General features: G+C 38.2%; 5 protein-coding genes across 10 annotated transcripts in view; 2 read left to right on the top strand and 3 right to left on the bottom strand.

Moving 5' to 3' along the window:
- The first annotated feature begins 233 nt into the window (after positions 1-233).
- LOC135803998 (uncharacterized) lies at positions 234-1,308 on the top strand. Its single transcript, XM_065317749.1, has one exon. The coding sequence runs from the start codon at positions 304-306 to the stop codon at positions 1,117-1,119; it is 816 nt and encodes a 271-aa protein (XP_065173821.1). The 5' UTR covers positions 234-303; the 3' UTR covers positions 1,120-1,308.
- A 1,396-nt stretch (positions 1,309-2,704) lies between these two features.
- Positions 2,705-4,648, bottom strand: Ran (RAN, member RAS oncogene family). Of its 2 annotated transcripts, none has more exons than XM_065317768.1 (3): positions 4,488-4,648; positions 3,599-4,039; positions 2,705-3,534 (listed from the first exon to the last, which is right to left on the bottom strand). In XM_065317768.1, the coding sequence occupies exons 2-3, from the start codon at positions 4,028-4,030 to the stop codon at positions 3,319-3,321; spliced, it is 648 nt and encodes a 215-aa protein (XP_065173840.1). In that variant the 5' UTR covers positions 4,031-4,039; positions 4,488-4,648; the 3' UTR covers positions 2,705-3,318. The 2 variants fall into 2 exon arrangements, with proteins under 2 accessions (XP_065173840.1, XP_065173841.1); XM_065317769.1 differs by lacking the exon at positions 4,488-4,648 and adding an exon at positions 4,250-4,410.
- Positions 4,649-4,874: 226 nt separating this feature from the next.
- Syx1A (Syntaxin 1A) overlaps positions 4,875-27,602 on the top strand; it is a 35,449-nt gene continuing 12,721 nt past the window's right edge. For 2 of the 4 annotated variants that reach the window (XM_065317765.1, XM_065317763.1), the window contains exons 1-3: positions 4,876-5,178; positions 6,720-6,809; positions 11,596-11,695. In XM_065317765.1, the coding sequence (XP_065173837.1) occupies positions 5,146-5,178; positions 6,720-6,809; positions 11,596-11,695 (223 nt within the window). In that variant the 5' untranslated portion in view covers positions 4,876-5,145. Of the gene's footprint in view, positions 5,179-6,719; positions 6,810-11,595; positions 11,696-27,602 lie in introns of all 4 variants that reach the window. The other 2 variants (XM_065317764.1, XM_065317762.1) reach the window with 2 other exon arrangements.
- Positions 20,226-21,394, bottom strand: LOC135789627 (uncharacterized). 2 transcript variants are annotated; one of them, XR_010547621.1, is made up of 5 exons: positions 21,255-21,394; positions 21,067-21,184; positions 20,874-21,005; positions 20,671-20,794; positions 20,226-20,611 (listed from the first exon to the last, which is right to left on the bottom strand). XR_010547621.1 is itself a non-coding variant. In XM_065299545.1 (5 exons), exons 1-5 carry the CDS (start codon positions 21,317-21,319, stop codon positions 20,452-20,454), a joined length of 630 nt encoding a protein of 209 aa, XP_065155617.1. In that variant the 5' UTR covers positions 21,320-21,394; the 3' UTR covers positions 20,226-20,451. The 2 variants fall into 2 exon arrangements, 1 of the variants encoding a protein (XP_065155617.1); XM_065299545.1 differs by having other exon boundaries at positions 20,671-20,825.
- On the bottom strand, positions 21,677-22,737 carry LOC135789626 (uncharacterized). The gene is made up of 5 exons (XM_065299544.1): positions 22,659-22,737; positions 22,478-22,595; positions 22,275-22,421; positions 22,047-22,201; positions 21,677-21,980 (listed from the first exon to the last, which is right to left on the bottom strand). Exons 1-5 carry the CDS (start codon positions 22,715-22,717, stop codon positions 21,779-21,781), a joined length of 681 nt encoding a protein of 226 aa, XP_065155616.1. The 5' UTR covers positions 22,718-22,737; the 3' UTR covers positions 21,677-21,778.

Here is a 27,602-nt window from a genome sequence, read left to right as displayed (position 1 = left end):
TATTATTGAAAAATGAAATATATGTAGCAAACACATGCAGACTTAAGCCTAGACCTAGACCTAGTGATGATGATGATATGTATGTGTGCGTGTATGTGCTTGTTGGTGTTTGCTGGTTGTTGGTTGCTGGTGCGGACTTCTTGCTCCACTTGGTGCGCGCGGGCTCCACCTCTGCGGCGACGTTACAAGTATATAAGCTCGCCGGCGACGGGCAGCAGGCATCAGTCGATCAACACATCCTCACAAATCGCAAACACAGCTCCATCCAGCACCTGCTCAGCAGCGATCCTCAGAGAGTTCAGCATGTTTGCACACAAGTTGACACACATCATCGCCGTCGCGGCGCTTCTGCTGGTGTCGGCGTCCGCTCAGGATAAGCCCGTCGATCAAGCGCAGCCAGCAGCCGCCGCTGGTGACAAGCGCTCGTTCGCTCGTGATTGCGCCAATAGCTACTCGACCACCTGCCTCAAGCTGGATATCGTCTCGTGGGTGGATAAGCTCAACGAGAACGACGACTACAGTGTGGTACCGGGTGTGACGGTGGTGCGCGAAGATGGCTCCGCCCGCTCCAACACCGCCGACATGGTGGCTGAGTTGGCCCGTGACTTCCCCAATGATCCAGACGCTCGTCTCGACGCTTTCCTCATGAAGAAAGTGACCAACTACCTCAACACACACTCAATCAAGATGAACCTTTTCGATGCCCAATCTGCTGTGGAGTCCGCCCGTAAAGGATCCGGTTTCGGTGGTACCAAGGGAGGCGGCGGTGGCAAGAAGGGCGGTATGGGCGGTATGCTCTTGGCTGCTGGTGCCATGATGAAGGGAACCCTCTTCGCGCTCGCTCTCGGTGCATTGGCCGCTTTGGCCGGTAAGGCTTTGATGACAGGTTTGATCTCCCTCATGTTGTCCGCCATCATCGGTCTGAAATCCCTGGCTGGCGGCGGTCACAAACAGACCACCTACGAAATTGTCTCCAAACCGGTGTACTCGCACTCCAACACACACTCCAGCTCCCACGAAGAGCACGGCGGCCATTCAGCTGGTTATTCCGGCTACGGCAGGAGCTTCGACATGCCCCTTCCTCTGGGACTCCAACCCGGCTACCAGCCACCCCAGTGAGTGATGATGCGTCCACCAAACGTACGCCCTCTTCAGCGGGGCGATATTTATAAATTATTTTAATTAAATTATTTATTTATTAACGTTTCCAATGCGACAACACACTCTGTCTAATCTTGCGATCACACCAGTCTTCGATCATTTCTGTTGTATAATTTTTGTATTGTTGTACCAATGCCGATGATAAAGATGCGAGGATCGCATCGAATCTGTTAAATAAAAAATATCTCACCAAATATTTGTTCTGTAAAAGGTCCCATTATTTTCCTCTCAAATAAAATTAAAACATAAATCTTATACTCATAATTATTACACTGCATCCACCTTAACTTATGGTGTTAAAAATGTAATCACAATTACATTCACAATCAAACAGAAGATGAAAAAGATGCACAAGTTGAAGAGGAAATAAAGTTACCGTTTCCTCAATGCCGCTTTGAGATGCGCGGCATCAGAGCGTGAAATTATTGACCAATCTGCTTCTTTACGCCATCGCCGTTTTCCGAGCGACTTATTATCATTTAATAGCTTAATACAATCGCAATTCAAACAAAAACATGCTATCAAATTAATAACCTTGTATTTGCGCAGGTCTGCCATTATTTTAACACTTGCAGATGCATTACTATCAAGTACTTGCACATAAATTGTACCACTTTACATCAAGTATGCAAGCAGAGATTTAAAAACAAAAAACTAAATATCAGTGATTACTGTTCGGTGAATATAAGTCATATTATCATTTGTAAACTGGTAAAAGTAAAATTCAGTAGAGAAAGTACAAATCACATTTTTCTTCATCTATGTTACAAATGAAAATATCCCGGAACTAACCCCAGAGCAGAAATTAGTGAGAAATCAAACATCATCATAATGTACTGAATATATTTATTGATTTCTGCTTACTTCATGCTTCCATACTATATCAATAATTTCTATCTGCGATTATTTATGATTATCATGCTAGTAAAAGGATCTTCTTCGGCGCAATTTGTAATTTGTAATTTGCAATGCATTATGCACGCTTAGTGCACTCCGCATCAGCGTGTACGAACCTGAGTGAAAGATGAAGTACAATGCAAGAATGCGGCGGTTGGCGTTAGCTCACAAACCTACTAACGGTCGATAAAAGTTCGAATTGAATCACTGTCACGTCCGAAGTCACGATCATCACGATACCGCTTTGATTGTCCATCAGCAGGGTATAATTATACATTATCAACACTATCGTCAGTCATCATCCCGTCACCTCTATTATTTGCAAACTTACTTACTGATGATGGGTTTCACTAATGCGCTGCAACTGTTTGATAACTTAGAATCTCTACCCGAGATTAATTAAATAAAAGTACTAACTTTTTCACTCCAAATGTTTTGATAAACAATGGACGAGTTGTTTACTTAACACAATAATCGGCATAACCGTTGGAAATCTTAAATTGTAATCGGTAGCGCCATCTGTCGACAATTGTACAAAGTTAGCACTTGTATACCAATGAGTGTTTTATAAAAGAACGTAGCTTTAGCAATGTTTGCTCGTGATATTTCAAGTGCTTCCAAAATTTAACAGTAAAAACGCATGAAATTACATGAAACGTAATAATTTATCGTTTATTTAACACACATCGTACAATAAAATAAACGCATTCATCAGAAAAAGATTTCCACATAATTCATTCATTGTTGCATGTTGTCATTGTTTTCACCATATTGTGTTTCATCAGTCCAATATTATTTATGTTATCACCAGAAAGAAATGATCGATTAATTGAGCTGATCCCGCGCGGTTCATCTACCTCCAACAAATTGCCAGAGGTCGTGCTTTAAGGGATACATGCTTAACATTAGTACTTTAACCATAAAGACCAAAGCGCAAATGACATCCCAAATCTCTTGATGTTACCGGCTTGCATAAAGTAGTGTTTTACTTAAAAATAGTTACAATATTAACTAGCTAGCGCACATTTGAAATTTAATAATTAAACAAAATGAAATGCAAACATACTAACAATAACCAGTTGCGCTTCCACTTGAAACGCAATCTGCAGGAATTTAATTTCTGTTATTGTTGTTTTGTGGTGTGTGTGAAGTAATTACGCGTGTGCTAAAGTACAACCGATGACGAAACCCTCGTAAAAAAATATATCGAATGGCAAATTACAACAACATCGCGCGCCCCCACAGTACCAATTTTGATGTTTACAAATCGTCGTCGTCTTCTGGCAGCGCTGTTTCTTGCGCCTCCTTGAGGTCCTTCTCGATCTGTTGTTGCCAGTGGGGGTCCATGGTTACCTCTGGAGGCACCAACGCCGGCATAGCGACAAACTCCAAGTTCGGGTCACCAATCAATTTCCTCGCCAACCACAGGAATGGTTTCTCAAAGTTGTAATTCGACTTAGCGGAGATATCGTAATACTAAAAGAGTTGGAAAACAATATAAAACACAATTCAAAACAAAGTTAACATTAAAAATATCTACCTGCAGATTCTTCTTCCTATGGAACACAATTGTTTTAGCTTTGACCTTCCTGTCCTTGATATCCACTTTGTTGCCACAAAGGACAATAGGAATGTTCTCACACACTCGGACTAAATCCCTATGCCAATTCGGCACATTCTTGTATGTGACGCGAGATGTTACATCAAACATAATGATGGCACACTGGCCCTGAATGTAATAGCCATCCCTCAACCCACCAAACTTTTCTTGGCCAGCTGTATCCCAGACATTAAAACGAATGGGGCCTCTGTTGGTATGGAAAACTAGCGGGTGCACTTCCACACCCAAGGTTGCGACGTACTTCTTTTCGAATTCGCCCGTTAAATGACGCTTCACAAACGTGGTCTTACCGGTGCCGCCGTCGCCGACGAGCACACATTTGAAGGTTGGCATTTCTTGTTCTTGTGCCATGTTTGATTTCTAAAAGAAAACAAAGCAAGAGCTTTAAATTGTATTCTCCACTACCTTGTTTCAAATGCTGTTGTAATTTTTCCGTTGGAAATTGGCGCGGAAAATTTTGAGGTTACACAGACTTGTTTCTTACTGCGTTGTAAGAAACCAATGAAGAATCTTTCGAATGTTCTGGAATTTAAATGAAAACGAAATTGCGCAAATTACTGCAAGTATTACTTTGTGTGTCACTGATTAGTTGTAATTATCACTGGCGAAGATGATCACGAGTAGAAGTTTTGCCGCGACCGGTCCAAGCACGTTTCGGTGGGCGAGTGAGCGCGCTAGCAATGAAATCTCGGCGGTATGGCGCCGCTTGAAGCGCAACACGGGATTCTCGTATTCTGGCGCCGACTTCACATACAATTTCCGCTGTATCTGGCAGTTGGGTGTCAAAAATATTACAACAAACGGTTACCTTTTGTCGAGAGTAGCAGTTGATGGCACGAAGAAGGCTGTCCAAGGGTCGATGGTGTCGATTTAAGCGGATCACACCAACCGTACCACAGAGTCGTTACGGTTCACAATGGCGTCCCCTTCGTCTGCGTATGACGATCTCACGTGAATTATACAATTTTACCTTCATATAGTATCTATATCTAAAAAATATCACAAATTGTTGTACTAGTTTCAATATTGTTTTGACATGTATATAATAGTGATCTGCTGATGATTTTTTTCATAAATAATTGTTAAAGTTGAAATAAATTCGTGACGTCACATGTGGGTACGCATGCGTGGTGGGCGCGCGCCGCTGCGGGCAAAGCGCGGCGCTGGAGTCGCGCGCGCGCGACGAGCCCTCGTCGGCAGCGGCGCTATCGATTTTGGTCGGCGGACAGCGCGGATCACATCGCTGCGTGAGTGCACATCGCACGGCGCCCGGGTGCTCGTGGTGTGTCGCGAATAATTTAGTTTAGTGCGGATCCGGTGCGTCGCCTCGCTGTCCACCTGTGCTGCACGCGAGTGCGGGGTGTTGAATGGGATTGCTACTACGCGGACGGCGCTCTGCTGCTTTCGGTGCGTGATCGTGATCGCGAGCGTGATCGAGACGACGACGACGACTGTGCGCCGGCGACATGACGAAGGATAGATTAGCGGCGCTCGTTGCGGTAAGTTTTCAACCTGACTACGAACAACAATCGAATACCTATGCATAGAGACGATTGTCATCGGTGTAGCGGGTGCACTTGTCCGTTAGTTGAGGTTGAAATGTGAAACAAATGCAAGCTGTCAGGCGGTGTGTATGCGGGCACAGGCACGGCTGTTGCGTTTTTGGGTCAATCACTTTTACTCTTGCTGCCTGCTGTGTGTCAGCTAATCATATGACAATTGACAATCGTGCGGTTAGCCTACAAGTCTGAAGATTATATCGAGCTTCGAGGTTAGAAACAATTTACCAACGAGCAGAACCAGCTGCTTGCTGGGTGAAAACAGGCGCGGCCTTTTTGCCATGCATGGTCGATGCGTCGTTGTTTAACGTATTTCCATGGCAACCAGGTTAATTTTCACCCATCAACAATTGTCTCAACAAACAAGACTGACAAATAATCGATTAAACTGCTCACGTAGTTATAGGTTAGTTCTTGTGTTATGTTTGACATTGTTTTTGATATTTGACAGGTAGCCAAATGTCAGCAGCTGTAATGGCGTGTGGCGAATGAATCATTCGTTATTGTGTTTGCGATTGTACCGACACATGCATGCCGCATGCACACTTAATTAGCGACGATTGCGATTAATGTCGCCGTGTCATGAGTGATTAATGCTCGACCTACGCCAGCGCGGCAAGTGCTTAAATATTATAAATTTGTGTCAACAAATTGCCTAAATTTGGGCTATCTATGTTTGACAGCTGTCGGATTATAGCTGTCAGCTGTCAAAAATTTAATCTAGGTTATCTTCTCTGTGTAGATGTTAAAGTTTATAATAAAAAGTTTTAAAATGATTATATTTTGTTTGATTATTTCGATGTTTCAAATCTATGAAGTGATTTTGCGTTTGTGTCCAAGTCAAGTTTGCTGAATGACGAGCGCGGCGAGGGTACCTGTTACGTTGGGGCGGGCGTGTTTGCACATGTCTCTCATCCGGGCGGAAAGGAGATTGAGCGCGAGATTGATGCAGTACTCTGCCAGCATGTCCGATGGGAGGATTTGTTGAGATAGGACGCCATTTTACATTTTAAGACTCAATCGAAAGCCAAATCAAGTCAAACTAAAACCAAACGGGGCACTTCTGCTTGATTTTGTACTTTTTCTTGTTTGTATACTCTAGGGTTTACGCTTAGTTTAATAAATTTGCGTAACGATCGAATCCCGGGTCGAAAATTGAATCATTTGTGATTGCGCACTCTGGATGATTGCATTAAGATGCTCTCTCGTCGTTAATATCCATCCAGAGCGCGCTTGGCGGGTACTGGCCGGGGATATTGCGGTTGACGTTTTCTATTGAATTAAAAATTATCGATTATTAAATTTTGCGACGCTCATCGCACATTGCGAATGTCCATAATCGCTTAGCTTTAGCTGCCGCAGACACAGACAGGCACTAGTAAACTCAACTTAATTTATCGTTTAGGTTGATTACATGTTAAATATTGTTAATAACTATAAAGTGAAATGTTTTGTAAAGTTTATGTGGTTTGTAATTTTAGGCCCAAAGTGACGATGATGACGTCGGGCCGGACGATACCGCCATCAACGTCGAGGGACGGGATGGCTTCATGGATGCATTTTTTCAAGAGGTAAGTTTTTAATGAATTTAATTTATGTTTAAGTGACATAGAAATAAAGTGTATATTTATTTCTGTATAAAACTGTGTTCAAATTTTGCCGAACAAATTATTGGGCAAAAAGTTATTATATATTGAATTAAAGTTTGATTATGAAAATCATAAAATCGAAATGGACAGTTATAGCCTTCTGTTATGTTAAATTTTTAATCAAATAAAGTGTTAGATTTAGTGTATAATATATTAATTTGAATTCAGAAGAAATTATTCATCAGAGGTAATTGGATTTTGTGTTATTAATTAATTATCCCAACAATCGAAATAGAATCAACTCACCAGGTTAGGGTGGAGACAGATTATCTTAACAAAACTTAAAAACGCTATAAAGTTATATTTGTGGTAGATTTTTAGTCATATTTTGCATTAAACTTTGCTAAGCTTTTATTCATCGAGTAGTTTTGCAATTAAAAAAATTTAACTGGGATTAAATATTAATCCACAACTTTAAAACTGCATTAAACTTTTGAACAGATTTCACAATAATTAATAAAAAATATATTTGATTTTGAGTAAGTTATTAATAACTATCGAACCTTAATACCTACACTTGTAATTTATCAATGAATGATAATCTCAGCACGACACGATTGAAGGGTGAATTTATCAAATCCTGAAATAGTTTCCTTGGCTGGTCGTGTACGCTCATGACAAATGTATGTCATGACAATTTAATAGTTCACGTACTTAAACACTTATAGGTAGCAATATGTACTGCTAATGTCTGTATGACACTCGATATTTGGGTCATTTGATGTCGCGGCGCGCACATCGCATTAGGAATCGTTAACGTATTCAGTATAAAGCAACCGAATGCTTTCGAGCGCGTGCAGGACATGCAGGTAGGTGTCTACATCAGGTTTAGCGGTAGGGTCAGAAAAAGGCCACTGCTCGCCAAGTAAATCGTTAATCGAAAGTCACACAGTTTAAATATTTACGCGCGCGATTAGGAATTTACGAATAGAAAATTGGTAGAGGACTGTGTAAATGTTTGATTTAAAATAATTTGCTTGAATTATTCATTGTTTTTAGTAAATTTAATTTAAAAAATCACCGGCATTACGGTAATTAAAGTAAATACAATTTTTGTACGATTTGAATTCCGATAGCTTGTTAAATCATGAATCAGTTGTATTTATAGCAGCTGATTTCAGGGTCATATGATCAAATATTCAAGAAAAGTGTTTGTTATTCAATCATTTATTTATAGATGCACTTTCTGTTTCTCTTTTCATTTTAGGATTGATCTATTATTGGTTGTCTACATATTACTAGCCAAGTTTAAAAGAAAATAAATACATTACTGCATGTTTTAGTTTATATTTTGTTGTGTGTATATGGTATATTTTCCTGCAACATTTAATAATTTATACTTTCATAGTTTTTGTTCATCTTTTTGTTCAGTTATTTTCCGCTAGTTTAAGCATTACGGTGACAAAACGTCCGCAGCAGCAAATTATGCGCTTGGTGAACACACCGCACTGAAACTCGAAACATGTTAAAGAACCAATTTTTAACATTAACATTTTCCGTTCTTTGTTGAAATATTATATTACTTTTTTAGAGGTACATTATTTTGCTATCTATATTAACATAAATTCTTGTCCGTTAGTTTTATTATTTGAATTATTTCTTTCTGATTTGTTTTTTTTTTAAACGACTGGATAAGGGAAAGGAAAACTGAATAACCCTAAAAAGGTGCAGAGAGAAACCTATAGACCTCCGACTATTTTGCTTTAACCCTCAGGAACAGCTTATCACGTCCCGTATTGTGGGTTACTTTTTTTTATAACAGAGGGCGACCCACAAAAAATAGTGGGGAGAAACGTGAGAGGATACACGGTGCGGGTACCTGTAACAGTCCGTAGTAACAGCAGGACTTTGATTTACTACTGTACAAGTTTGGTTCCTAGTATTTAGTAATACTAGATTTGATAAAAGAAACATTCAAGCTTATAAATTTGTCTCGAAATTGTTTCTATAAAAACCTAATAAAAATGCAGGACGCGTCCACGTAAAATATATGTACTTACACGAAATAATATAAAATATAAAAGAGATTATTATCACATTCTCAAGGATACAATAAAGATCTCTGCATAAAGATGTTTTGCATATTTATACATTCAATATAGGCGAATAGAGTAGAATTACTGTATGCAGTAAAAGATAATGCAGGTAGCTGATAGTTGAAATTCAACACGTATATTTGAGTGTGGTTTTACGAGTGTTTTGCATTTATTATAGTGCATTACGTTTTTATGCACGTGCGTCATTAACGGTTTCAATTGAACGACGTAAACGCATTACGCTTTCGAGTACCTTCGTAGGCGTTGGCGATACGTGATGTAATACATTCGAGACTATTAATGTGCGGAATATTGCTAAAACACAGAAAGTTTTTTTGGTACCTTTTATTTGGTAGTGTGCGTGTTTCTTATTTTTTTATTTTATCGAATGTTGTTTTTGTTCACAATACGAGTACGTACATATTTTAGATCCCAGCTGGGTTTTTGTAAACTGTTTGTGAATGATGTGATTAATTTGCACTTGAAATGAACACATTTGTGACTTTGAATTGTATGATTTCATTTGCGGTATGTTTAATCAGCTCTAATCGGCATTATTGAAGTCGATTGGAACACAGAACGAGAGTACAAGCATAAACTATAGAAAACTTTCGTTGACTATGAAGCATGAAGTGATTTAATAACTAAGCTATTTAAAAATGACGAATATACATATTTGGGGAACATTTTTGCACACTCTAGAGTAAAACACGACCAGTGATTTAACAAACTTTTATTTTCACTTTTTTGTTAATGATTTTTTATTTTTTTCTAAATTAAAGTCTAATATGTTTTAGATCTGAAAATGTCAGCAACTTAGTTTCTTACCACCAGAAAAATAATAATGAAGTATAGAATAAACGAAGGAAAATAGAGAACTACTTAAATGTGATTATATAATTTATAATAATCATATCTAAGTGGTCATTATTGCTATTACTCTGATGATTCATACAGGCTTGTTGTTTTTTTACGAACAGAAAAACCTGATCTATTTATGTATGTTTTATGTTGTTTGTGTTATCAGTAGTTACATTTGATGGTTATGATAACAATGTAGTTTGGGTAATCATATCAAACCATGTTACAATCGAACAAAATTCATATCATTAGGTATTGTGAGTTTGGAGGATGATGAAATTAATCAAGATAATAGAGAAGTGTGGGTCACTGTTATTGATTGATTGAGGGATTACTTGAAAGATATGTGATTACTCACATCCTGCAAATAATTTAATCAATAATTGTTTATTGTGAGTTATGTACAATATTATTTTCTATTTACTTTTGAGTAAAATATGTTGTTTTTAAAAATTTGTTTAATAACTACAATATCATATGATTTAATCTTTTGAACCAAATACTCATAACAAGCGACAATAAATTGGTTTAACTGCATTTGATGTAAATGCAGTTATTTTTGTTTATTTTCATTTGTCGCTACCATATTATTATGCATGATGGTGAAAAATAGCTTGATAAATAACTCATTTTACTTATTTTTAATATGAGGCTGTAAATGCATTCGTAAAAGTTTTCACGAAGTAAAATGCATTTATACAATTAATACATGTAATCTTCTTAATATTCCCCGGGGATGCGTATATTAGGAGTAATTTACCTGTGGTTTTATGTACACTCCTTGTTTCAGTCGTAATTGTTTGTTATTATCATGCGCGATGTGCAATAATTTACAGTAGACTGATTTAACTACCGCGACTAGCGAGGGAATGAGTCATCATGGTGTCGTCCGTTGTTTGCATTATCACTTTTCGTGATTGTGCGAATTTGTCACACCAACTCCTACGAGAAAGATGATAGCAGCGCGAATATTGTTTTTTAAATATAAGTTGCGAATAATTGAATGTAATCTATATAGCACAATACATCGGTATTATACAAAATAAGTATTACACTTTTGATAAAAATTTACTTACTCTAATTTCTTCAACCTGAATTTCGAAAATATGTTGAATATATTGCTCCGCCATTTTCTTTACGCTTCCTTTGTTCTATCATTCTTATATCGTCGTTAGTTTTTTCTTTCTTTACTTTTTCTATCTATGATTTTCATGATTGCTCGACTATGCCGGGTTGCGTGCTTCAGCTATCTGCGTTTTTGTTCCGCTTCGGTGACATTCGCCATCTTGCGTTTCCACACACGCGCAGAGATTTTTTTCTAGGCTAGAGGTAAACACATACAACTCATTCAATAGCACACAACAACACATTTGTATTGGTTTTACTTGGAACTTCTTGTTGAGGTGATAGTATGTGCTACAGATGTAGGGTTGCGGGTAACTTCGCATCGCGATATATAAAATAAAATCCAACAAATCCAAACCTACCCAAAAAAAAGACAGACAGAAAGAAAGGCAATGCTGTGAACGAACTTGTTCCTACTTTTTGAATAAGAGCAAAGCAAGATGGAAAGATTCTAGATCTCTTCCATAATTCATTCTACGTCTTAATGGTCTTTTCATCCTTGTTCGTCTACGTTCGTGAGATATTTTCAGGTTGTGAATAGATCCATTGGTGCTTTTGGGCAAGTAGGCAACACAAATTGGTTTTAGTAAAAGCAGAGTGCATATTTGGTTGCCTAAACTTAATCAAAAGAAAATATATCAAGTGGATGTGGATAAATATTTATTTACCTTGTTATTTATTTATAGGTGGAGGAGATACGGGACATGATAGATAAGGTGCAGGCGAATGTTGAAGAAGTAAAGAAGAAACACAGTGCCATCCTATCTGCACCCCAGAGCGATGAAAGTAAGTGTATAGAAAAATAATTTTTTATTTTTTCTTTGGTAAATAAGACTATTAGAATATATATTGCAAATTTTCATTTGCTACAACTTCCTTTTTCGAGTTTTACTCTTGTTGCGTGATACACAGACTTGTAAAAATGGAATGGTTGATTAAATTTCCTCTCCAAGCAGGTGAATGCAAGTCTTGTAGTCGTGTACCAGTAGAGATTGAGGTTGGAAGTAATACTGTAGTAGGAATCTAGAATCTAGGAAAGAGGAAGGATACAAATTGCTTAAACAATTTCGCCGCGTCGGCACGATCCCGGGCGTGTTGCACTACTATTGCAAAGGTTAGAACGGATGTTTGTAAAGGTCCTCTCCTCCGCGCCGGGATGCGAGCATGTGTTGAAGAGTAAAGGTGTCGGGAAGTGTATTTGCAGGTCGATGAGAAATGATCACGGTTCACGAGCTTCGTGCAAGTTGCAACCATCAGCAAACTTGACTAGACGCTCGAACACTTTCTTGTCTTCAAGAAGGAAAATGTCGAAAGGGTGGAGTATTGGGTGCGGAGAGTTGTGTTTAGTCAAGTGAGAAGAACATTCTGTCGATTGCTAGTTTCTGGTCGAACGACGAAATGTCTACAGGTCTTCAATTCAACAGTTGAGAGATTTAGAATTGATAAAATAAAATATATCTTCGATGTGAAATTAGAACTGCGTTTATTGTGTTCGGAGAAGTGGACTCAGGTCAAGTGTGAAATGCGTGGACAAATTGCTCTGATGGCCTGATGGAGATGCCACTTTCTATGCCTTTTTGTTTTTCTTTAGTCTTGGAGAGTCGGGGTGGCAACCTTGATTGACCTGACCGCATACAAAACAACGGTTTGCGTTTGACCGCGCGGTTTTTGTTCTAAAAATAGAGAAAACTGGGGAAAAAGAAAAAGAAAACCCTTGATTTAAGGGGACGGTGAGTTGGCGCCACTTTGCTTGCTATGACACACCAACCCTATTAGGGCATACAGTTACATAGAAAATATCGAATATAAAAGTTTATTGTATTTTATTGAATTTTTAAAATACTTTAATGGAAAACTGCGCATTATAATTGGAAATTAATAATTGGTATCGTAAAACCGTATTAACGGCTTGGGATTAAGTTAAGGGAAGTGGTCCAGACCAATAAATTTGCTCACTTGTTATCCCAACTTGATTTTAGAAGCAATTAAACAAGAATGCACCTTGTGGGCATCCAGTACACAATTACACTTTATCACATCTTTCTTATCGGGCACAATAATTGGATGGCTTTCTTTTTATTCTCAATTTGTTTATTTGGCTATTTATTATTACGCATAAAAAACCTGTAGATTTCAATTTAATTTTTACGAAGGATAAGACGATGTCCTTGATGAGTTGAACGCCTAACATAGGCACCTAGAAATAGTCCAATTTACCAGTTTTAGTAATTAATTTCACGTCGTGTCTTGTTAAGATGGTATTACCTTCCGGCCTTACTCCAATTACTGCTTGTATTTCATGTTTGTACTTCCGGGTTGGTAAAGTGTCTCATGGTCGTGCCTGGCAATGTTTTCGGTATTGTTTCGGTTTAGAAATCGATTTCTTTGCATTGGTACGCAGCGAACATATACGCCTGCTGCCATTTGAGCGGGAGGGGGTAGATTTGCTAACCGCCCCTCACCCTTTTGGCCCATACCCGGCGCGGCATATAATTGACCTCATTACTTAGTCGCGGGCGGCGGCGAGCGCCTGGCGGCTGCTGTGGCGCGCGTTTAATTTGAGCATAATGGAAAACGGAATGAGTATTGCTACCGCCACCACCATCACCACTACCGGCGCTATACAAACCATAGCCATTTCTACAGTTGGCTGTACAATGTACAACTCATGGGGCTTGGGAGGCGGCTACTAGCAAGGATGTAAAAGCGGCTGAATAAATAAAATAACGAGATTATATTGTGAAAATTTCACACAGCGGGGGATGATTTAATTATTCTAGGGAGTGGATGTTTTTTAAACGAAATTTATTGCATATTAAGTCAGAAAGTTTTGTTGTATTTCCTAACGGACTCGTATTATTCATCCGTTAGATTTTTTCCTACCCTATTTTACTTTCAAGTGTTTTTCCAATAAATTTCTCACTTTCTTAACATGTTCTGTTATTCTTCCTTTCCAGTCACGTTTGTACTTTTTTCTGCGCTTTGTCTCAGGCTCTGCCTCTTTGTTTTCATATTATGCACCTTGTCGTACATGTCGACGGGTCGCACGATTATGCGAACATTTACGTTGAGCGAGGATAACGCTCAAAAAGAACGCGAGCAGCCTTTGTTCGACGCAACGTAGCGCGAGTTTGGCAGGAGTTCGCTGCGACTTGCCTTTACTTTACGCTTTCCGGCCCGATGGGGTGGGGCTCGACGGTAGACTTTCGTCGTTTTCCAATTTTCTCTAGCCTTTATAGTCATCCACATTATTCACTTTATCGATGCTAGGCCAAAGCGATTTGAAATCGCGCTAGTAAAACACGCCATCCCAATTTACTAGCTATTTTCTCTACGGGTACTAGTGACATTTTTAATAAGCTAGTCTTTTGTTGTTTCAGTAGGTGGGTTCGTTTAAAGTTTGATATTTTTACGAAATTGGTGTGGCTTGCATGGCTGAATTTTGAAGGGCGGCTATGATAACGTAAATTAACTTTATTCGTGTAGTCGAGTGAAAACAACTTAAAAGTTAAATTCGCAAACTTTGAACAATCGCTAAAGATTTTAACCTTTTAGGCGGGCAAGTGAATACCGCTCTAAAAGAATACCGGGTGTGATTTAGAAGTTAAAAATTCTATAAAAAGATTTTTTATTAGGTGTTAATTCATTATTTTAACCACTTTAATATTTAGGGGTAGTTTTTATATTTTGGTTGGCCTGTGCTGTATTTAATTTTTATAGTGCTGGTGTTGTGCTAAAATTAAACACGCGTTTGCTATTCTGGTGCGACAGTTATTCGATTGCGTGTGCGGCGCCTCCACCACCACCTAACTCTACCCTTATCCCCTTGGGCTAAATTTAATAAGTCGATGACGATGTAATGTATTTCCTTTTTCAGTTTTTTTATCCTCTTCTTGCTACATTTTTTGTTTCGTATGTTTCCTTCTTCTTAAGTTTTATTCCATACATTTTGTTTTAACATTGTCGAGTCGTGGATAAGAGTGCTTTCACTCTAGCGCTCACAAAGCGAAACGTAATTTCCAACCGGAATATAAATACGTTGTAGGCTTCGCGTTGTTTTTGTTGGTGTGTAAGTCTCAAGAACGTTCGGATACTTTGCGAAAATGGATATACGTATAGGTTTACTATACACTTTCGAGTTCACACAGGACTGTCGCCAAGAAAAACGAGCCTAATATCCTTCGGCGAACGTCACCGCGCCGTGTCAAAGCAAATTGATGTTGACGTCGAAATGTTGGAGAGCTGTAGGCAGAGTTATATAAGAGTGGGGTATATTTAATAGGCGGGGCATAAAATAAACTATTGCTGGTTAAATTAATGTATTTCGTGAAAATTTTGACCAAAATGGGAGTAAAAATGTGTACAGGAGATAATTACAAACTAAATATGCTAATTACGGAATATAATATTAATTAGCTGGTATTTAAGTGCGTACAATATGCTTTTTGGTTACTTTTGAAATATGGTTATTGTAGTTTGGCGATTCCATGCTTCCCCATTTGCATATTTGTGAAAATTATGAAAATGTGAAAACTGGCGACGATGCTTAACGAAATTTATGACTTGTAATTATCAAGACCCTCGCCGCTTTTTGTCCTGTGAATAATAAGTTCATTTAGTGGCGGTTTTTGCTTTCCTACATTATTTTTTCTTCGGCAGTGTTTTGTTGTGTTGCTACTTGGGCAATTTGCGCTGGGCTTTTGTCTCGAAACGAATCGCATGTCTGCAGCATTGTTCACGAAATTAAGAAGACGTGAGCGTGAACATAAACGCGTAATGGAAAAATTTTGCTTTGTCAGAAGTGTCTAGAGATTTTTTTCTTACAAACAAATGTAAAAGAGTGAGTATATTTCAATTAAAATGAACCTTATTTGATTTGCTGTGGAATTGAATTTTTTAGAAGAGTATTTTGTTTTGTGCGACGCCATTTTGTAATATGTTTCCAAACAATGCAATTCCCTTGTGGGGAGTTCAACGTAATGTGGTCATTTTTTATACTTGGTTTTGGGAAGAACTAGGGCATTTTGGTTTTCTACGTATGGCAGTTGACAGTTCCCAAGAAAACAATTCTTATCTGTACAGTTCAGAAAATATATATTCTTATAAAAAAATCATCACATTTTATTCAGATATGTACCATTTTACAACTTTAGATTCGCATACTTTCAGTTTTTATTCTTGATATCTGAATAGATTGTAATTTATTGATGTTGTATTGGGGGAAATACGGGTATGTCGAAAGTCGCATTTGATTTATGATGGACGTACATCACATCCGGCTGGCGTGCGAAGGAATGAACGAACACGCGCTCAGGATGATTGAATGATGGGGAGCCTCACCTTTTATCCGTCGCATTACTTTGGTCCCTGATCCTTGATCCGCAGATCTTTCTTGGGCTCTTAATTCGATTTTATGATGGAAAGAAAGAACAAAAAAGAAGGGATTTAGGCTTTACATTTAACTAAAAAATATAATTTTGTAGAAAATGCAATATGTGGCAATGTGGAATGTGAAATGTTGAAGGTGAATGCAAACGAATTAGTCAAACATGCGGGATGGCAGGGGTAGATAATGCCTTCTCGACCGCATTCGCGGTTTTGTGTCGGTGTAATGCTGGTGCGGGAATTGAATAGCTCGGAAGGAACAGATGCGTTTGAGCGGGCAATTGGTCGAATGACAAAATGTTCGATGGAGAAAAGACGATGAAAGGGACATCAACACCAACACAGAATCAACCGAGTATAATATGGAATCTTTCGCTTGAAATGACCCTATCATTCGTCGAGGAATATATCAAATGTAAAGAGGTAGAGATGGGCGCATATGGAAACAGATTAATTAAACGAGTTCTAGGAGAGAGCAAGAAAATCAATGGCGATTAGTGGTCTAGTTTTTACCCGTAGATCTAGTATTTGGATTGTACAGGTCTTCTGAGCTGTATTTTCCACCCAATGAGTTTAGTCTATTGTATATTGCTGAAATAGAAACAAATATTTTACTAAATAATTTTCTTATTTGATATTCTTACTTGTATGGCTTTTGATGGTGTTGTTGCCAACTTGTTTGTGGTAATGTTGCCGACATTGTGCTCATATTGCCACTTTTTTTTATTTGTTTGCTTTCCGCGCGGATTCGGTGATGTGAGATGTTTGCGTTCAACGCGCCGCGATGACTAGGCGAACAACGACGTCGACGGGTGGCGGGTGAAGGAGAGCGTGACGATGACGAGCAGGTGAAACCCATGAGCGAGCCAAAGTGCGCACAAGGGTGGAAAGCGGTAAAACAGGAAAAATGGAAGCGGCGTAAAACGATACGTCTCGACGCGGCGCTAAAGGAAAATACGAGTTGAGGTATCATTGGAATATAGGTTAACGACTATTTTCTTATTAGGTTTACTTGGTAGCAAATACCATGTGTTTCAATACTCAAATAAAAGATTTCTTTGCGATAGATATTTCGATATTTCAATAGTTATGTTTCTGAGTGGTGTTTGGTTTCAATTTGTAGCGGGGCGCTGGCCGGCGACGAATTTGCCAGCGCGCTGGGGTGTTGGGCGTTTGCGTTCGGCATTTTCAGCGGCGTGTTCGGCGTTTGCCGCCGTGCGAAGGTCACCGAAATCGATAGCCGCGCCAACGGCGGCGGCCGCTAAGCTTTCGCCGCCGACGCTTCCACCATTGAGCATGGCACGACTATTTTCGTCCGCGCTCGGACGAAATCGTCAAGGATTCGGGATTTAACTCTGTATTCCGCGCTCAACTTTGCAAATTACACGCATTCGTGATATTTTTAGAATATTATGAATTTACGTCAAGCATAAAACTTGTTAATCTACCAGTTTAAATAATAAATGCATTGATTAAACGCTAAACCTTGGCATCAAAGTTTCGAAACAAAATATTGAACACGAAATTTTTCGTTTGTGGTAAATTAAGGGGTGAGGGTTTTAGGGTGGCACTGGAAAATGACGAAAGATACACAAAAACCGCGCGGCAATTAACCGCCGCTTGTTTACTCTGATCTGCGTTTGCCGGCGTCGCCAGAAATCTATAGCTTTCTGAATCAGTGTATGTGTGAGTGGTCCTTGCGCGGCTGCTGGCGGAGGCGCCGGGTAAATTAACGCAAAAAAGAAAGAAATACGCCGAACAAACGGACTAACGGGCAAAACGCCGGATGCTGCATGTCGTATGTATAGCGGAAAGCGGAACTGAAGAGCGGAAAGCGTTCCGTAATTTAGCTGTAATCCTACGCTCCAACACTACGCCAGCAGGCGACGGTGCCTATTAAATGCGAACATGTTGGATTTTTAAATATGCAGAATTAGTTTTTTCATTCTTTTATCACGTGATTTGTTAGCGCTTTAATTTGCACAAGTTTTCTTTCATTTGTTGTAACTTGCTTTGTGCGAGGGTTAAATTTATTCATAGCTTGACTGCGCTGGTGAAAATCAACGAGGAAATTAATAAACTACCCTTTGTGGTATTTGTATGCTGTGTGTTTGCGTCGGTTGCGGAGTTGCAAATAACTCAACCGGCGAAGGGATGGAAAGAGCGTATGCCTGCGGGGGCATTGGGGATATTGGGAATAAGGGACCTGCGGGACTTTTGGAAGGACTACGCTAGATGAATGCAAATAGGGTCATAACATAACAGAATGACCAGGAGCAGAAAATTGAATGCAAGCAAAATTTGTAAGTCTAATTTAAAACTGAAGTTATCAAAGTTTGCGGATAGTTACTAATCTAATTTAAAATTGGTATACCTAAACAGCATTTTTTTGGGTTGTGTGTATCTCGAGAACTAATGAAAACCAAGGTTGGCCGATTGGGGTTTGACCTGTATCCACCCTTTTGGTGTACAGCCGTTTATTCACACTATTCTCGTGAAAACTTTGACTAGGATTAGTAAACAACCAACAAATAAATTGCTTCATTTTCTACACTTACCATTAGGTTAGTTTTGTTCAGGTTGTGTTGGTTCTAATATATTATGAACAAAAGGCATATTATATATCTTTTGATCTAACTTCTCTTAACGCTTAGTTGACTACACCATTAACAATATTAATTTACATTATGGGAACCAATGATATCAATTGTATAATTGTAAAAGTCTATCATTTCCTACGAGTATATACACATGCTGTCTCTCATCCGTACTAATGTGGACTATTGATGACCTTGTAAGTCATTCGATTTAAATACTGTCACACCTGGCATCCTCTGGTTTGTTCAGTTCCGACGTATCGATAATAATATATTGTAATCCTGCTGGTAGCAGGTTGCAAGACCTACCGCATGCAATGGTGGTTCGTTTTGAAGTTATTCGGTTTTTATTTGGCTTTATTACTCTACTTGCTATGCAGGATGTGTGCTGCTTGTACTTGTACCTTACAACCTAACATCTACATTTGCACCTTGGTACACTTGGTTGCTCCGGCAGTGTTTTACGGTTTCACGCTTTTATTGTCGGCCCCGCCATTTCAAATTCAAATTCCAACTTCAAACTCCAGTACTCAATCCAGTATCCAGTATTCGCTATGGGGAAATACGTGTAGACTTTTGAGTCTTTATGCAAACACTTCTTTGTGTGGTAGTAGGGTCTTGTTGAATTTGTGGGACTATATAGTATATAGTCGATGCTGTGGAGTAGTAGTGGAGGTGGTATTGTTGGAATAACGTAGAATTGCCAGATACGGATAAGGTTTATCTGCAGCAGTGTAATGCTGTGTGGGTATGCGTGTGTATGTATGGTGGTGGCGTGCGCTACTCTCAACCGACGGCAGTGCGCACGACCGGACGGAAATGCTTTTTCCCGCCCGGCACAAAACCGATGGACCTTGACCTCGTTTCGGGCGCGCGTTTCACCTACGCTGTCTCTACCACCATTTGCCAGCATGCCATCAATGTTGTTGCCGCCGCCGGCGCTCACCTATCGCCCAGATAGCTAGAAAGCTACGATATGCAACACATTTTATGTGCGAAAATATTTGCGTATATGGTACTATGATACTATTAACTTGTTTTCCAAGGAAAAAAGTTAAGCCCGAATTGAAAACATTTCATATTCAATAGTCCATCAACAAATTTGCACATCAAAGATGGAATAGTTGCCGGTATGGATACATCTTTTACATCTTTGAAGAAATGTTTATGCAACAGTTTCTTGTGCTTGTCATCGCTTTGAACCGAACTGAATAGCTGAAAGGTGATGTTTCGAAAAGTTGCAATGCTCGCATGCCGGCCGTGACTTGTAGCTGCCAAGTTGCACCAGGGGAAGAGGAAGATGTTTTGTTGAATAAAATAAGTTTCAAAAGGGATGCGAGACATCGGATGGGATTTTATTTATTTTTTACTCTTGTTTTAGAAAGTTGAAAATAGAAACACATGTAGGTATAGAGCTTAAGAGAAACCTTCTTGCCATGCTTGAAAGTTTAAAAAAATTTAAAATGTCGAAAAAGTTGCGATAACTTGTGATGTCATCCCGAATGTTTTTGATATATGGTTAGAGCATACCCAACAACTAACTGCGAAAGCTTGTTTTGACTACAACTTTCCGATTGCAAGTTGCATTATATTTTCTGCAATAGTTTGAAGAATTGCTATGACAGCGTCGTGAAATTGAGCTTGGACTATTTTCTTCGTAAGCGGGTTATAGACCAAAATTGTGCGAATATCAGTCGTGGTAAGATCCCATTCAATATTTCTACAATAATGAATTTTTTTTGTTGAGCATTGCCACAGATTTTAAAAAATAAAACTTACTTAAAATCAAATTTGTAATTATCAATTGTGATGTTATTCGGATTATTTTGATGTATCGTATATTGCATTGGAATTTGAAGTGAGCTGATATTTCCAAACCCGTGGCCTTCAAATCGTAGGATTACTGTTTTGTAATAAACAAAATCACACTCACACTAATTTAGTATTTCCTTACATTTTGCAGTAGATGATCCTAAACTTACCCTGAGATTGTGAGCAACAAGAGTAACATTTACAATATGCGTATCCTGGTTAACTTTTAAATTGTATGAAGTACTAGTATCTACATTAAGACTAGATAATCCTCTGATTATTATATCGTTCCAAATCAAACGCTAAAATAACAAAAATATTGTTTTTGTGTTTTTTAAATTATATTAATAAAACTATTCCTACTCCTCGTAAGTGATCTGTTGACGCAATAGGAATCAAAATAGGATCAATGTTGCTATTTGCGATTAATTGTTGTAGTTGCCCATTGAAAGTATTGATTATATCGGCATCTTGTTGATCACTGAAAGCAATAGAAATGTATATTTTAAATGTTTAACAGATAAGTAAATATTTTTATGCTATATACATACGGGGGTACGGCTAGGATGTTAATTATAGTTAGGCAAACTACTGCGTAGAAAATAGCACCTTTCATGTTTTATTTTGTGAATTGGGTACTTGGAAGAGCACAGTTGCTTTGTACAAATTTACTAATTCTGAGTTTGCTTTTTCAATTTAAATAGTTATCGCTAAGTTATGCTTAGCATTTGCTATTTTTATGTAAATGTTTGAAAAACCGATAAATATATGTTTATATTTATTTATGGGTTATGTAAATTATTTTTCGTCCACCTCATGATAAAATATTTGCTGTTGAAGTGCAGAAAATCTTCGTTCTATATTTTTGTTTGTTGAATAAATGAAATTTGATATATATTTGTATTATTACACTGAATTTGTTGAATTTTGAGGACATCTGATGAAAGTTTTTGTAGTATTTGATTGCAGACTATTTGCTTGTGTAATAAATAATTCCATGGCGTAATTTATTGCGTCTAGAGGTACATATACTAATTTTTCTTAAGATTAAACTAAATTATAATTTATCGAATTATTAGATACGAAGGGCATTTAACTGTGGCTGTAAATTTTCCTGCATGCATCTGATGGTTTCACGTACAATACGCGCACCTTTCTGTTGCAAAATAAGACGAATGTCCACTTCTAGGGCTGGCATTAACGCTAGTTTAATAAGCGGGTTGTTCATCAGTTCGGTGGTGGCGGTATCAGCGTCGTAAATTTCAAAATTGATGTTTCTATGAAGGCAAAAATAAATACTCAGTTATTGTAAGAATATGGTATCTATTATAGTTTTCTTATACCTGAATCTGAACGGTGTTGGAATATTGATTGTCACAGCCGGACCAGATCTGATATTGATCTGAAGAATAGAGGGGAAGTCGGTGCTGTCGATGGTACCACGCACGGAACCCCTGAAGGTTTTAAGCATGAAGTCGTAGGAGAATTGACAAGTAAACTGAAATAGTAATTGTATTTATATTAATTATTCTTGCGACTCTAATATCAAAGTAAGATTTATGTTTACTTACACTAATGTCTTCGGCCACTTGAGGAATACTCAATAATATTCTGTTCCTAGTACGATCGTGACGTGCTCCATAACGGAAGAGGACGCGATTTACGTCCAATTCGTCATGGGCCATTCCAGTCACATAAATATTTTTGCAAGTCAAATACTAAAATTTTAAAATTCGCATCAGTATAATGATTTTTTAAATTTTTGTTATGAAACCTTAATTTTAGGAGCAATTCCTAGTCTAGCAATGGGGATATGTGCAGGATCAAGCCCATTCTCTTCCATATAATGTCCTAGTTCTTCAACGAAGTATTGCAATACTTCTCGGTTTGTTCTGTATGTGAATTGATTGTCTGTTTCTTATAATATTGATGTAACAAATTTGAATATTACTTACGTTAATTCAACAGCATTACAACTTGCGAGTGCAAGAAGCAAAATAGCGAACGACTTCATTGCGGATGTTTGCAAATTGACTACAAATGGGTTGACTTTGTCCTTTAAATATATTTGTTTGATATAGGGAGATTTACATTTTTAAAATGCAAATATTGGGATAATCAGTTGTGAATACCAATAATATAGGAACTATTTTTAGATTTGCGTTGATGGAAGAACAAAGTCCTGAATATTGAATTTACAATATCTGTGCTTTTCTGATATTTTTTATCATATCATAACCAGTGGGTATTTACAATTTAAAATAGACTCTCACGTGATTGTACGACAATGTATGCATGATATAAATATTATAAATTATTTCTATTATAAATCACAAACTGCTACCAGGAGAAAAATGATTTATTTACTTTTTATTTGACAATAAAATAGTAAACGACTGCAATCCTGACAAATTTATCGGTTTGTGCGAATTTCATTTCTATTTCCGATGAGTCATTGTTAGATTAATTTTTTTCTAATCTTAATCCCCACAAAATATTGCATTGTTATATTTTAAATCAGGATAAAGTATGTTTACGGCGAAAAAAAATAGATTAAAATGATGCGCATTTGAAATATTTTTGTTACGAATAAATTCATTCAATTGTAAGAGTATTTTTTATTTCGGGAAGTAGCGCGTTAATATATTAGTCTATTTTATGGATTAAACAAGGTTTGTATTGATATCTGAAAATTTTAATAAATCTTTCATATCGAACATCGATAGCCTCGGGTTTTATAAATATGCATGGTTTTATCGCAAATGGCAGAATATCAAACTTGTTCTGTTTTATTGAATTTCCGCTGTTGGCGCGTGTCTTATTTATGTTATTTTTTGTTTGTTCGTTGTTTATATCAATTTGCAGTGGATGGCAAAATGGAGGATAATGTTTTAATGGAGTGTAATTTTCATATCACGCGTGCGATTTTTACATTAGCAGTATTGTATTGTATTGTATCGTTCAAACAAGAGAACATATTTGTATATCTATTCGAGGCTTAATATATTAAATAGATTTGGATGTACGATAATAGATGTCGCTACACATATCAAATTAAAATTAAATACTGCGTTCTTTCATGACAAATAATGTGAATTTAGTCATTTGTGTGTTTTGCAACACTCTGTGGGTTTGAAAATATTAATTTGTGCTTTACTGTTTCGTCGTTAAAAGCCTACCTCCTCGTTTGCTCCCTTTCTGTCTCATTTTTTTTTACATAAATTTGTAACACCTGATTAATTTATATGCGTTTTCAACCTATACACGCATCCCTTTTTTCATTTACCACCTTTTTTCATAGTACTTCCTATTTGCATCCTTGTCTAAATTTTGCAGATGAAAATGGCTGTACATTTTTACATCCCGCGCTTCTCCTCTTTCGCCATTCCTCTATTTCTATTCCGTCGGCAGTTTTCATTCAACGTCGCTTTTCAATATTCGCTCTTTAAGCACGCGCCCGCTGAACGAGTGCTGAACATTCGGTCGATGCTCGCGAAGGGTGGAAAAGCGGGCCGCGGCCGCCATTCTGCTGTAGGTACGTGCAAACGTTGAGGTTTTTGAATTTTTGCATGAATATGAAATGAATCTCGGCCACTTTGTGCGGCGGGCGGTGCTGCTGATAAAAAATGATAAAAGGGGTGTAAAAAGTTGCTTTCTCGTTGGAGTTTTACGAGCGGCATTTTGAGGATGTATTATTAATTTTTGTTTAATAATTTATTTATAACTTTAATGAAATTTTGTACCGCGATTTAATAAGGAACCAAATTTGATTAAGAGATGTTTTATCGCATAATTTATAGGAAAAGATATTTGTATTGTAGCCGATTCTAGACATTGTTGTAATTTCAATGAACCTATAACTATGATGAAGCGATATATCGACTAAATTGTTGGGAAAGTGGTGAATATGCTGAATACTGGGTGGGAAAAGCCTGATACGAGTTTCCATCCGCGCGCGCGATGGGGTGTAGTCTGGGAATATTAAGACAATAAATCACCGCGTTTCCTCACCCGGTTGCCGCCGACGGCAGCACACATTCACGCGTTTTTGCTCATCCGTCCGATTCAACATGGCGCTGTTGCACCCTTACAGCTAGGACGTGTTGCCGCCACACCCAATTCTCAATCCTGCGACCACATGTGCTATCCATACTGACACTATCTGTTTTGTGGTAGTTTTCGTGCGTGTTTGGGTGTATGCGTTTGAGGAAAATTCACATCGGCTCGGCGCGGTTGTAATGTCGTAAATTAAAAATAAATTCGCAACATGTGGTTATGTTACAGCGCTCTTATCGCCAACAAGAGCGATTGTGCCTTCCACGTTTTATGCGGGGTCATAAAGACCTGGAAGCGTTTTATTTCTATCCGACGACAAGTTATACTATTTTTTACACTTCAAATTAAATATAATCACATAGAATTTTTAATAAAAAAAAGCTCTATAAAGCTCTATTCACTAGTTTTCTACATCCTGTGCTATTAACTAACAAGAGCCGTGCACGTAATGTCCTGGTTAAATTACATTGTGCGCACTACTTGCAAGTTGTATGGTTCCCTTGAGATCGCTTGGAGTTATGCGACGAAGGTGAAGGAAGCTGTCAGGTGCGAGGGTTGGAAGCGTGCGTTAATTTATACACGAAGATGAGCGCCTCGCTTAATGTTCCCCATTTCAGGCCACCCTTTCTACTACAAGTTCCCTACTTCCATCGCTGGAATGTCACAGACTGTGTGGTTCACATCCGTTGCAGGGTGCAGAGTGCTGACTTCTTACAGCTTCCTGGCTGGTTGTTGATACAAGCATGCTGCGGCACTTAACAAATCTAATTAAGTGGAGGAAGAAGCGTAGCATTTAAAAATTGAATTCAAATTGTCGGCTGGCTTGTCAGCTTAACACTTGCCCTGAAGTTTTTATCTGAACCCCTTATTTCTGAAGATTAGGAAAATAAAACAAATGAACTAAATAAGACAAAGTGTTTGCTGCTGATGTATACTGACACCTACATTTCCTCGGTGATACTGGGATTTCGAAGATTACAAGCGAATGCTTCTTCTTCTTCGTATCCTGCTCCAATTGCGTACTGGTGTGAACGGTGAAGGCATTAACTTTGGTGTTCAAGACTTCTGGCGTGGCGGTTACTGTCTTGGTATTCTTTACGGTGCCTTTCGTGTCGGGAAAATGTCTTCTCGTGTTTGTAATGTCGGGTCTTAGGCCGTCGGCCGGAAGCCCGGCGGTCCGTGCCAAATTAGTAAAAATCACGTTCGGGCGTAATTTAATTTTCTTCATTTCGTGCTTCTTCGTTTCTTGCATCTACAAACTCCACTAGCATAAAAAATTCAACATTTAATTTTTTCTTTTGGTTTTAAAAAGAAAATTGGGGTAATTATTGTACAATTAGTTGTTCTATTTGATATAAATTATTCTCTGTGTAATTTATTTATTATGAATCACGTGCTGGTAGTTTAGAGTAGTCTGGTTTATCCCGGTAAAGTTTGTAATGGTCTGGTGCGCGTCCTAGTACCGTATTTTGCTCATCTAGGACGAGGTCGTGCTACTACCACTACCACCACCATTTCTCCACCCAGTTTATGTTCATCTCGATTCAGTTGTATTCTGCGTTCTATTTTGCTGGTGGTGGTGAGGTCTGGCGGTGGCATTGCCAGCGGCGTTGGCAGATGGCGAATCGACGAAGGTCAAAACCATTCAATTCCCCTGGACGCGTTTGGTGTCCTGGGCTGCGTACATTGCGTTTCTGTGTCCTCGTGTTTGCTCCACTTTACAGCAATAAAGCAATGATCAATTGAACAAATTATAACATTAATAATACTAATAACATTTATTTTTAATTTTTTCCATGTGTAATTTTGTCTCAAAATACTCGTATGTGACTCTTCAAATTCAGTAAAATGTCACATTACATCAGATAAGTGAAGATTTAAATAGCTATTGATGTTTGGGCTGGTGGTGGAATTGGAGTATGAGAGATGTCGATGGTGGTTGACGCGATTCGATCATTGCGAGACGAGTCGCTAGTTTGCGCTGGGAAGGCGGCTGCCGGGAGTCAAAAGACATGAGGCGTGATTTCTGATTTTCGAGTTCTGAATTCGAAATTGACTTGTATCATAGTGTCAATTATTAAAATGATTGCTTCATGAATCTCTAACATAAACGGACATAACGATGATGAACTTTAAGGAAAGTTATTACTTTAAGAAGAATTCTTAATCATTAAATAAATCCTACACTTTTTTCTCTCTCCGTAATTGTCTACCAATTAAGTCAAAAATTAACTAATTTGAATGTAATTGCTCGTTTATTATCTTCATCTAACGGGGGCTTGTCTGTTTTTACGTTTTCTCCTTTGCATTTTGCGCTTTTTTGCTGCTTGCGTAGATGGCTATCGTCAGAAGCAAGCGCGAAAGATCAAGAGTTCATGCGTATACACGTAAAGCAACACACGACGTGGGCGGAGATGATTCTCGTGGGCAGCACAATACGTGTATTCCAGATGGTCTATAAGCTAGATCCCCAATGCAGATTGGCGAATGTTTAACGTTCGACAGTTCGCATTACACGAATGAGTGCATGAATGAATGTGACGACAGAATGCGTGGGTGGTACGCGCACAAAAACCGACGCGTGGGTATGCAACCGAATAGACTTCTTCAGGCATTTCATTCATGCGGTTTCAATAGGAGCGCTTGACATTTAACCTTCAAATAAAATTCAACGATAAATACATTTTATTCGATACTTGCAAATTTATTTTTGTAACTATATTTCTGTTTGTGTTAATTAATTTTTATGGTCGTTGGTATTTTCCAACACGTAAAATTGATTATTTATCGTGTGGGTTAATTAAATTTGTAATTTCCTCCGCGCTGCGCATCGAGTTTTGCTT

Source organism: Atheta coriaria, unplaced genomic scaffold, assembly GCF_025399875.1.
Source record: "Atheta coriaria isolate IRGN ID8LTWV9N9 unplaced genomic scaffold, Caltech_Dcor_3.1 hic_scaffold_3_pilon, whole genome shotgun sequence".
NCBI lineage: Eukaryota > Metazoa > Arthropoda > Insecta > Coleoptera > Staphylinidae > Dalotia > Dalotia coriaria.
This window is presented reverse-complemented; position numbering and strand designations above follow the sequence as displayed.

Bases quoted from the DNA above. Each gene is read 5' to 3' on its own strand.
- LOC135803998 (XM_065317749.1), top strand. From the start codon at position 304: ATGTTTGCACACAAGTTGACACACATCATCGCCGTCGCGGCGCTTCTG.
- Ran (XM_065317768.1), bottom strand. From the start codon at position 4,030: ATGGCACAAGAACAAGAAATGCCAACCTTCAAATGTGTGCTCGTCGGC. The intron at 3,535-3,598 runs GTAGATATTTTT...CAACTCTTTTAG, and splicing joins ATAGGAAGAAGAATCTGCAG to TATTACGATATCTCCGCTAA.
- LOC135789627 (XM_065299545.1), bottom strand. From the start codon at position 21,319: ATGAAAGGTGCTATTTTCTACGCAGTAGTTTGCCTAACTATAATTAAC. The intron at 21,185-21,254 runs GTATGTATATAG...TATTGCTTTCAG, and splicing joins AACATCCTAGCCGTACCCCC to TGATCAACAAGATGCCGATA. The intron at 21,006-21,066 runs GTAGGAATAGTT...TTGTTATTTTAG, and splicing joins CAACAGATCACTTACGAGGA to CGTTTGATTTGGAACGATAT.
- LOC135789626 (XM_065299544.1), bottom strand. From the start codon at position 22,717: ATGAAGTCGTTCGCTATTTTGCTTCTTGCACTCGCAAGTTGTAATGCT. The intron at 22,422-22,477 runs GTTTCATAACAA...TTAAAATTTTAG, and splicing joins GAATTGCTCCTAAAATTAAG to TATTTGACTTGCAAAAATAT. The intron at 22,202-22,274 runs GTAAGTAAACAT...TTACTATTTCAG, and splicing joins AAGTGGCCGAAGACATTAGT to TTTACTTGTCAATTCTCCTA.